General features: G+C 36.7%; 1 protein-coding gene across 3 annotated transcripts; it reads left to right on the top strand.

Moving 5' to 3' along the window:
• The first annotated feature begins 253 nt into the window (after positions 1-253).
• On the top strand, positions 254-10,438 carry yrdc (yrdC N(6)-threonylcarbamoyltransferase domain containing). Of its 3 annotated transcripts, XM_077197461.1 has the most exons (7): positions 254-520; positions 1,845-2,043; positions 3,257-3,371; positions 5,086-5,205; positions 5,291-5,421; positions 6,771-6,836; positions 7,073-7,284. In XM_077197461.1, exons 1-7 carry the CDS (start codon positions 358-360, stop codon positions 7,086-7,088), a joined length of 810 nt encoding a protein of 269 aa, XP_077053576.1. In that variant the 5' UTR covers positions 254-357; the 3' UTR covers positions 7,089-7,284. The 3 variants fall into 3 exon arrangements, with proteins under 3 accessions (XP_077053576.1, XP_077053577.1, XP_077053578.1); XM_077197462.1 differs by lacking the exons at positions 6,771-6,836; positions 7,073-7,284 and adding an exon at positions 10,321-10,438 and having other exon boundaries at positions 285-520; XM_077197463.1 differs by lacking the exon at positions 6,771-6,836 and having other exon boundaries at positions 294-520; positions 7,073-8,384.
• The last annotated feature ends 1,375 nt before the right edge of the window (positions 10,439-11,813 follow it).

Raw genomic sequence — 11,813 nt, 5'->3', positions numbered from 1 at the left:
TCAGTTTTTTATAACATTTTTTTCATGTAGTCGCGATGTTATATTGTGTCATGATCATCAAAAAAAGTCGACCCAACTTCATTGACAGTTATAGTTGAACTTTATTCATCTACAAACAGACTTACATTCAAGCTATTTTAGGCATGAAGTTTTTTTTGTCCTCAAGAAAAAGTTTAAATATGTAATTTTGGTGATCAAAGATGAGTTTTAAGGGATACAATTATTGACTACAGGGGACTTTTAAGTTATTTTTGTAACAACCGCAGCTTTGCCTCAATCGAGACTTTTATTTTGAAGTGCTGTCAGCCTGGGCTTCCGGTTGTGTGAATGCATGCTCGTCAATGAGCGGAGCTGTTTATGGTCTTCTTCAGGTTTATTTGTACGACCAACACACTTTTAAATACTTTGTCTCATACACGAAACAAGCCCTTTAAGAGTGTCATCATGTGTAAAGAGCTGAAGACGAGAGTCCTGCGGATCCCACCTCACAACTCAGAGGATCTGACGTCACAGCAGCGCGGTAAGACTCGCTCAACTAGTTATAATAAAATCTCCCTTATGATATCAGTCGATAAACAAACACTTCTGGGATGTTTCATAACGCAGACTTTTCCTTGATCTTTTACAGGAGTTACTTTTGGCCCTTTGGACTTATAGAAAATAAACGCGCTCCTAAAATTCATTCGTCACACACTTGCTAGTTAGCAACAAGGGACTTTTTTAAATAACTAGTAACTTAAGAGAGTTTGAAAGATTATTTTCATACAGTAACTTTTGGTTTCTGTGAGTAAATTGTCCTCCAAAATGTCAAAATATTTGTGCACTCACGCATAACTATTATTTCAGTCTTTGTTCAGAGTATCATATTTCTAAAAATGTAATATCCATAACAATATATAGCAGGGGTATTCAAACTGAGGCTGGGGACAGGTTTAGAGAAAAAGCAGTGTAAAAAAATTAAATTGAAATAAATACAAATAAGATTAATCTAACACCAACAAATAATTTTTTTTAAAATAAAAAAACATTAATTAAAATAAATAAAAACAATTAAGTAAAATAGACAATAAAATAGTAATAGATAATGATTTCATTAGATTAAAATTAATTAAAATAAATAACTTTTTTTAAACAAATAATTTAAATAATTCATCTAAATGAGTAAAATTATTATAATAAATAAAACTTGTTTTAAACAAATGAATCAATTTAAATATGATTAAAATAAATAAAATTTCATCTAAACAAAACAATAATAACTATATAAATACAACTTTGATTAAAATAAATTATTAAAATAAATAATGAAAATCAATGGTGAAATAAATAAAAAAGATTAAATTTAGGAAAATAAATAAATAGATTAAAATTAAAAACTGCATAAAATAAATGAAGTATGATTTAAATTGATAATAAATGTATATATTTGATTAAAATGTTTTTTTTAAATATAAAAATAAAATTAAAAAAATGCATGTAAAAAAACGCTGTAATGTAACGTAGGCTAATGGAAAAACTAAATAGTTTACACATTTATACATGAAAAATACAGCCTATAGCCATCTTTTAAATTTTAGAATGGGGGTCACTCGCGTGCAAATTGTCGTATTTTGGGATTGAAAAGATAGAGAAGCCCTGACCGATTGATGGATCTGAAAATACAAGGTGTTTGCACGAATTAAAATAGACGTAGCAAATGTTTCCAAGACTTTTAATGCGAGTCTCACGTATCAATAATAATAAAACTAATGTGGATGTTGGAGCCCGTGGATGTGCCTGTAGTTTTAAGACGCATTAGTTTGCCATGGCCTCTTCTGATCTGTGTGTGCCGCTTGTGTTGTCAGAGTGTGTTCTGGAGGCGCTGAGGTCCACGTCCGCGGCTCTGAGGAACGGGCAGGTCGTGGCTCTTCCCACCGACACCATCTACGGCCTGGCTTGTGTGGCCCAGAACTCCTCCGCCGTACGCCGGGTTTACGACATCAAGGGCCGGAGCGGCGACAAGCCTCTCGCCATCTGTGTCGGGGAGATACAGGACATATACAGGTGCTCAGGCCTTTAAGCCTCTGGGGCACTTTCTGGGAAATTTGTACGTTTTTTTTTTTCTGGGAAATTTGTACTTTTTTTTTTTTAACTTCATCGGAATTGTTCAAAACTTGGTAAAGGTTTTGGCACTTGCTATGTGAACACACACACACACACACACACACACACACACACACACACACACACACACACACACACACAAATATCATGGACATGATTTGTAAAGGTTAAATGTTCCTGAAAAAAACCACACTTGTTCTGTTTCGTGGTCAAAAATGAATTTCATCTAGTGGAAGCGTTTGGAACTGCAGCCGAACACAATTTTCTTACCGAAAGCTAATTTTTTTAAGATATCAACCTCAAATTTGGAGCACAGCGTGTTTAGATTTATGGCATTGATTTTTTTTGTGGTTTTAGAGTAAAACATTCATAACAATAAACGTAAAATTCATTTACTTTTTTTAAGTTCACGTTTTAAAACTTTTTTTCAGTTCAGCAATAATCTGCCGAGTGTCTCTTTAAAAAGAGATCAAACCTCAGTCTGTCGCTCTAAAGCATTAAAGATTTACAACAGGCTAACTTGGACATTTATTGTTCAGGTCTATACTCAAAAAGTGAATAAATGGATTATAAATTCAGTGTAAATATAATTTAGTGTAAAAAAATCCCCTAAAAATACAAAATATTAAATAAAAAACATGAAACTTTTGTTCAGCAAGGATGCATTCAGTTCATCCAACGTGACAGAAAAGGCATTTATAATGTTACAAATCATTTCTATAATGTATCACAGCCTCCACAAAAATATTGATAATAATCATAAATGTTTCTTGAGCATCAAATCATCATATTATAGTGATTTCTGAAGGATCATGTGACACTGAAGACTGGAGTAATGATGCTGAAAATTCAGCTTTGATCACAGGAATAAATTACACTTTGCTATATATTCACATAGAAAACAGATGATTTACATTATAATAATATTTCACAATATTGTATTTTTGATCAAATAAATGCAGCCTTGGTGAACAGAGGAGACATAGTTTTGTTGTTGCATGTTTTTATTGACGTTGCATCATGCTAATATACTCTGTGTTTGAGATGTAATGCAGTAATACTGATATGTAAGTGTTGGGTTACTGTATGCACCCGGAGCTGCTGTGGTGTAAGGCCTGGTTGTGTGTGTGTGTGTGTGTGTGTGTGTGTGCAGGTTCTGTAATGTGTCTGTGCAGCGGGATCTGCTGTCGGATCTGCTGCCGGGACCCGTCACACTCGTGCTGGAGAGATCACACACACTCAACGCGGACCTCAACCCCTTCACTAAGGTCAGGCTCTGTTTGCGGGAACACACTCCGAGACTCTAGCTTCCACACACTTACCTGCAATTTAATCAAACTATTATACATTTGAAGTGGATCAAAAAGGTTTTCTTAAGACAAATTGTTCAAATTCATGTATAACTGTTGGTTTTGAACTTTTGATCCACTTCAAATGTTGACTACTGCACACTAAATCCAGTTAGTTGAACTTTGTTGTGCTTTTTGACCCACTTAAAAACATCTTAATATGTAATTCCATAATTACGTCTATTGTCTTTAAAATAGGGTTAGTTTCTGCTGAATGCATTTATGATACTTTAAAATATTTCTGTTGAAACTTGTCATGTATTTAAATTGATCTGTCATTACATATTTATATATATATATATAAGCGTTTCATACTTCATGTAAAGAGCATGCTTGATATTAAAATAGTTAAATATGCACAATAATATTGTTAATAAGTGATCAACAAGCTAATTGTGTAAAAACAAAAGGTAAAATTATTAATTATATGTCATTTGATACTGAAATTGCCAGCTATGACATCATGACTAATGTAGTTTAACAAAAGTGTGGTTAGTTACTGCTGAATGTATTCATGATTATCTAAAATATTTCTATTGAATCTTGTATGTCATGTATTTAAATTAATCTGTAGTTACACATTTTAATGCAATTTAGTACATTTAAAATATATTACCTTTAAATGTAATGTCACACATACTACCGTAAAATTTACAATCAAACTACTTTAACAAATCAGAATCAGTGTACTTCTGTAAAGCATGACAAAAGATTAAAGCAATGATTTAAAATGTACTTTAAGGTAAAATGTTGGAACTATTATAAAGTGAGTTAAGAAACATTGGGTTACACTTTATTTGAAGGTGTCTGTGTTACAGAGCAATGATACAGTACAGTAATGAGAAATAATGATTCAGCTATGTGCACTTACTGTAGAGCAGGATTAGGGTTTGTTGCATGTAATTATGCATAATTTATAGTTATTACCAGTTATATATAGTTATTATAGTTGTTACCAAAGAGCCCTGAAAGTGTTGCTCTTTAAGTACACTTAAGTGTCCTTTCATTTCATCAATGTTATATTCTCTGCAAGTACAGTTTTAAAATATACTTAAAGTCCTCCTGTAGTTAATAATTTATTTGACTTAAAACTCATCTTTGATCACCAAAAAAAAGGCATTTTTAAAACATTTTTTTCCTTGGAAAAACAATCCGTCATGCCTTAAAATATCTTGAATGTAACTCGACACCATTGCCTCATTTAGTATGCGCGGTTCTATGAATATGCAAATGAGCCCCGCCTCCACTCACTCACTCACTCAGAGATCCACTGGTTGACGTTCACACGTTGATCTGATTGGTTACAAGGTAGTTTGTGACGTCAGAAACACCAGCGATTTCAAAGCGTGTTCTTGAGACTGTCTTTGGTTCACTGCAGTTTTAAGCAGAAAATACTCAGCAATGCTGTCGACTTATGAACTTACACATGGTTTGTGTTAAAGCATATTAAAAACACCACATAGACATATAAACAACATTAAAAACTTATATTTCACCACAGGGGGACTTTAAGATGTGAAGTACACTACAAGTGCTCATTAAGCGCACTTCTTTTCCACAAGCGGCCTTTAGTGAATGTTTTCCCTGTTGTGTGTGTTTAAGACATGTGTCATTAATGTTGTGTTTGCTGCAGCTCATAGGGGTCCGTATCCCAGATCACCCGTTCATGAGACACCTCTGTCAGATGTGTGGGGAACCGCTCGCGCTCACCAGCGCTAACGTCAGCGCTCACACCAGTACGGTTTCTGCTAGCGTAAGCACAGACTCCACAGCTCGCAGTGCTTTCTCAGGGGCTTTGGTCTGAGTTTGACGTGTGTGTGTGTGTGTGTGTTCTGCAGGAGTTTGAGGATCTGTGGCCCAGTCTGGCGGTTGTGGTGGACGGAGGCCCGATTGGAGATCAGAACCGCTTGGGTTCGACAGTCGTGGATCTGTCCGTGTGTGGCAGATACCGGATCATCAGACCGGGATGGTGAGTGATGTCATAAGTAGGGCTGTCGCGACCCTTCTTGTTTTGAACTTTGTGCATGTTTATTGAATGTTAAATAAGTTAATAATGATAATAAGAGTGTTTATCATGGTGATTGGCACTCCTAAACACACAGTGAATGAGAGATCGACTAGCGCGTGCGATGACCTGCGTCTGTCTTTCAGGTCAAGTGTTATTATGAATATTTGAAGCGAAATATTTGTCATATCATTCTTTTAATGTTTAAGGGTATTTACCATGAATGGCGTCAGCATCAGCAGCGCGAGGAAGCTGAAAATATCAGCGAGTCACGCATTGAATCAATGCCATTGGTCTCTGTTAAGTGAAGCTTCAGTGTTACCCATGTGACGCATTGCTGGTCAGCTGAGCCTTGAAAAGTGGAGCTCAAAGTTAAAAATAATTAACACCTTGTTTCATTACATCTGTCTTTTAATGACTCTGCGATTTTGAACGTGTTCGTTGATTGAACGGTTTAATGACTCACTCAAAGACGTTGCCATAACGATGCGCTGAGATGCTGTTTAGTTTCAGTTACATTGGTTACTGAAAATGTCCTCGTTTTTGTGCATGCTGACCACATCGTAACACTTGTTTATATAGCAACAAATAAATATAAATACATACAAATAAATAAATTCTTAAATAAATAAATAAATAAATAAAACATTATTGAAATATCGCAAATTGACAGCAGTGAGTGATTTTATCTCTGTCTCGTTGTTTAAGCAGATTTATTAGGCTACTGTCACTTTAAGAGCTGCACGGATCCAATATACTGTTACACACACGTTTTCTATCTCAACTGTTTGTTCATTTAAGACACAACCGACTGTGTTTACAAGGATACTTACCAAAACAGCATTTCAACATATTTTACAGGATTTATTTATATTTAAGGAGAAAATACTCAGCAATGCTGTCGACTTATGAATTTACACATGGTTTGTGTTAAAGCATATTAAAAACACCACATATAAACAACATTAAACGCTGGATATTCACCACAGGGGGACTAAATGCTACTCTCATCTCACACACTCTTTCACAGTTAAAACTAAAGCGTTTTCTGAGATTAAGCCCCGCCTCCTTTGATCTGATTGGCTGCCCTTTATCATTTTGACGTTGATGAGCGCTGTCACATCAGCCTAAAAATGTAACTTTTAAACCGTTTTGTCATCCTAACAACAAACTTAATCAAGAATGTAAAATACTGATATATTAACAATTTCTATAGTCTTGTCCCTCTAGTGGTTGTGGTGTTTACTTCAAATACAACCTTTTTAAAAAAAATATTTATTGTTTTAAAAATGCCCTGTCCTGTGTTCTCCCAGCGCTCTCTCTGCTACGGTCGAAGTCCTCGAGGGCAAGTACGGACTCGTGGAGGATCCCGGCGAGCCGTGAGTGTCGGAGCTGAGGCTCGAAGCGCTTATTTCCTGTTCCCCGCGTTGCTTTTCAGAGAGATTTGAGTTTGAAATCTTCCTCCGGCGTTTGAATGCACTCACACGTTTGGGTCATTTTATACAGCTCTCCAGTTACACTGTGTATTATGTTGGGAATATTATTATGAATGCTGTAAATGTGACTGATTGCTATGTTAAAGTACAGTAATACTTTAGTTTTTTATTTATTGCAGTTTGAAACTCACGTGATTGTGGAGTTCGGATGAGTCCGGCAGAGCGACAGTCACAACCCGAATCTCACATGAGCTTTTATTATCACTGTACTGGTTTGCATTGTGGACCAAAGCAAAAGTCAATCATCTTATTGCCATCTTTTTATTTTTATTTTATTTTTGCAATAGTCCTCGAATTGTGTTTTGAGAAATTAAAATATTTTATGGCCTTACTGGCTTTGTTTCAATTTATTTCATACATTTTGTTTTTATAATGCCTATGAATTAATGGAGGTGTTTGTTGCCGGTTGTAAAACCGTGTTCCTGTTCCTCTGAGACCCGTTGACACGGATCATCGTCTCGGGATCAAGAGTGTGTGTTTAACCCTCATCCTTCACTCGCACATTAACAGATCTTTCCCTCGCAGGTGAAAAAGACCCGAAAATTATACTTAATTTTTTTTTTGTCCAGAAAGCTTATTTTATTTTATTTTGATTTTTTTTCTATTTTTTTATTCATTTTTTTTGTTATTTTATTTACCTTTAAATTACTAGATTTGATCAATAAATAATACATATTTAGTAATTTAAGCACATTCATGCATAACCCCTTTAATTCAGCTCTAAATATCTTACATTGGGTGTCTTTTCCGACCTCGTGTGGGAAATAAATAATAAAACATGATATTTCATGACTAGATATATGGAGCAAACGAGCTGTTCCGCAGAAATCTCAGTCAGTCAAAACTCCTCAATCCATTAAAAACATTTTTTGTGTGTATTTCAGAACTCTTAAATTACCCTTTTTTGTGTCTTTTCCAAAAAAGTGACTTAACTATTTTTTTTTTGCAACTTTTTGAACAGGCTGCACGTAACCCCACTTATTCAATATGGAATACATAAATGATGGCTAATGATGATGAATGCATGTCTATACCAGCACTGGTAAATATTACAGAACCAATTATTTTCTGAGGTGGTACTTGGTGTAAAACGTTTGAGAACCACTGGGCTACACCATACAACTATACAATTTGATCATTTGTAAATCACACGAGGTCCCCAGATAATACTAATCCAGTGCGAATAGGGCTTAGTTGATTCGTTTTTTTATATAGTCAGACTGGTCCGTTGTAGTGGATTAGTTTACCTCACTGTTGTGGAAATATCAGGGAATTTTAAAATTGTGATTGTTTATTTCAGGCATGGAAATACAGCCTTCAAAACATGGAATTGTGTCTAGTTCTGTAATATTTTATTGGCACATTGCACTAATATTCCACTTATCTTGTATTTACACTGATGTCTTTTGGTGCAATAAACAATCCTCAGCAGTTTGTCTTCCTTTTCCTTGCTCAAGACCATTCCAAAAAGTTTATTTAAAATAACACTTTAAAATAAAATCTTTTAAATTAATTTTGAAATCTAATAAAAATGTAATTACTACAGTTACACTCTGTCTGCTTGAATGTCTTTGTAATGTCTAAATCTAAATACTGTCTAAGAGCTGTAATGAGTGCTGTAGCTCATATAGGAGTTCATTGTGGCAGAAACGGTATAAACAGACCTGGGTACTTGAGAGAAACTCTTCTGTTTTGAATTGTTTTACTCTAAAAAAATCTCATAGTAACACAATTTCTTAATTTGTCAATAACTTTGCTATGAAATATAAGGATCAGCCAAATCAATTGAGAAAAAAAAACCTCATATTTGGTGCTTGAAAAATATGGTGGAAAAATTGTGACCTAATTCGGATAAAATGGAATAAAAATAAATAGCAATATAAACAATATACTGTAAATGTTCGTCCTGAGCCTAAAATGGACGCGAGAAATTTAAAAGTCGCTCTTCAATAAAAAAACCCGCAGCGACTGTGACGTCACACTGGAGAACACGTCACAGGCGCGCTCTAACGGTCACTTAGTTCAGTGAGAATCACCTGAGCAGAATCTCTTCTTCTGAAAGCCGGCAAACACACCGAAAGTTTGACAGCGATATAGTATATCTACACAAGAACAAACATACTGAAAGTCTGACAGCTATTTAGTATATTTACACGCGCTCAAACACACGGAGAGTTTGTCAGCGGTGTAGTTTGTTCTCGCGCTTCTCCTGCGATGGAGTCTGTGGCGATCAGAACCAGCAGTCCAGATTCAGCAGATGTTGAGCTGATGTTCAGTGACTCTGAACACACAGATGTTGTGCTGATATCCAGTGACTCTGGAAGGAACACCACCGACCCAACATCAGCTTCTTCCGAACAAGAGGAGAACAACCCGACCGGTAAGAGACTCAAACTAACGGTCAAATCAGAAAGGAAAACTGTTTGCCGTAACGTTACTAACTAACTTAACCGTGTACGTTAACTAACTTAACGGTTGTAACTTAACAAGAATTAATAATGAGTGAAAATGTAACTTTTTTCATTTATGGATTTAATGTAGAACAAACCAATCAGGAAAAAAATGAAGTCAGAAAAAAATTGCAAAAATGCGGCTTGTTCGTTTTCTTCGCTGCTAACTTAGTTCTGTGATTGTTAGTATTTTCTGTAGTGGCCAAAACTGATGTCCAGAGGGGTTATTTCCTCAACATATGAGGAAAATGTTTTTTTTAAATAAGCGGGAAAATCCCAAAACTAAATTTGGCTTAGGTTATTTGGTGAAAAACAAAACAAAACAAAAACTGGTAAACTACAGCTACATGTTTTATTTTACTATGCAAAAAAATTAAATGCACAGAAAAACAACAAAGCTGACAGGAAAAGCAAACATTGACTACAACATAATCAGTTATTAATATTTGGTTGGTTCTCTTGGTTTTGCATGTGTTTTTAATTTCTTTAAATGACAGCCTGGACAAAAATGATGTCACAAAATTTATCATGTTTTATTGCATTATTATCACAAATTAAACAATCGACTCCAAGCTTAACTATGCAATATGACAACAAAATCTTTAACACATTTATAATCATATTTAAATGAAGGGTGCAAATGTCAGATTTCCTGGGCCGGACGTCACTTGTGGCCACTATTGTATAGCTGTAATTGTAATTGTAAGGGAGAAATGAAAAAGAAAGCATGTGTGTGTGTGTGTGTGTGTGTGTGTGTGTGTGTGTGTGTGTGTGTGTGTGTGTGTGTGTGTGTAATCGGACGCTGGGATGATTGGGATGAACATCTTTAACTGTTTTCATCCCATGTTCTTCTTTCTTCATGATGTCAAGCCTCAGTATTTACGGTTTCTTGTGTGAATGTTTTTACCTTTCTTTAGAAAAGCCAAAGAAAAGGAAGAAGAAGAAAGGCATCTGTGCTTTCTTACGGAGAATAGGGAAGGCTGTAAAGCTTCCCACCCTCGGCTGCAGTGATGTCGATATAGTGTCCACATTTCCCCACTGCGATCCCACGGATGTCCAGCAGGATTTATCCGGGCTTGACTGGGCGTCATCAGTGGATCCGTGTCCATCTGGAGTCGAGCTGCCGGTTAATGCCGATCCGGATGATCCAGAGCCGTCGTCTGTCTCCGTTGAATCCCTCTTAGAGCTGATGTCGGTCTCCGATATATCGACTCTCGAGCTGCCGGTTAATGCCGATCCGGATGATCCCGAGCCGTCGTCTGTCTCCGTTGAATCCCTCTTAGAGCTGATGTCGGTCTCCGATGTATCGAGTCTCGATCTGTCATCTGAGAGCGATCCGGATGATCCCGAACCGACATCGTCTGTCTCCGTTGAATCCCTCTTAGAGCTGATGTCGGTCTCCGGTGTACCGAGTCTCCAGCTGCCAGTTTATGCCGATCCGGATGATCCCGAACCGACATCGTCTGTCTCCGTTGAATCCCTCTTAGAGCTGATGTCGGTCTCCGATATATCGAGTCTCGAGCTGCCAGTTAATGCCGATCCGGATGATCCCGAGCCGTCGTCTGTCTCCGTTGAATCCCTCTTAGAGCTGATGTCGGTCTCCGATATATCAACTCTCGAGCTGCCGGTTAATGGCGATCCGGATGATCCCGAACCAGCATCGGTCTCCGGTTCATCTGTCCTGGACCCAGAGTCGGAACCAGATCTAGAGCTGATATCTGTCTCAGGATTATCCAGCTTCTCTAGTATCGAGCTGACACCGGACCCCAGTCAAGACCATCCCGACCCATCGTCTGTCCCGGGTCCATCGGCACCGGATTCTGAGATCCCAGATCCATCTGGTTTAGGGGCTTTTGGTGAGTCTATGGTCATTATTATTACTGTCAGTACTTTCATTATACCGAGTTATGTTGTTTTCATCTTCTGTGCCTAATTATTAAAGTCCCCCCGTGGTCAATCATTTCATTCCTCAAAACTCATCTTTGATCACCAAAAATGACATTTAAAGTTTTTTTTCCTTGAAAAACAATCCGCCACGCCTTAAAATATCTTGAATTTACCGCGACACCCTTGCCTCATTTAGTATGCGCGGTTCTATAAATATGCAAATGAGCCCCCGTCTCCACTCACTCACTCACTCAGAGATTCGCTCGTTGACGATCACACGTCTTTGGTTCACTGCAGTTTTAAGGAGAAAATACTCAGCAATGCTGTCGACTTACGAATTTACACATGGTTTGTCTTAAAGCATATTAATAACACCACATAGACACATAAACAACATTAAAAGCTGGATTTTCACCACAGGGAGACTTTAAGAGTTTATGCTACTTCTTTGTCTAATCCTTTTTTTAGACGATTAAGCTTCATGTCCCACTTTTCCAGTTGTCTCACCTTACAATTGTGTTCT

This window comes from Siphateles boraxobius, unplaced genomic scaffold, assembly GCF_051911475.1.
Source record: "Siphateles boraxobius isolate OS27281-9 unplaced genomic scaffold, OSU_SipBor_1 110, whole genome shotgun sequence".
NCBI classification, from domain to species: Eukaryota; Metazoa; Chordata; class Actinopteri; order Cypriniformes; family Leuciscidae; genus Siphateles; species Siphateles boraxobius.
The sequence above is the reverse complement of the archived record's forward strand: the minus strand, read 5'-3'. Positions and strand labels throughout refer to the sequence as shown.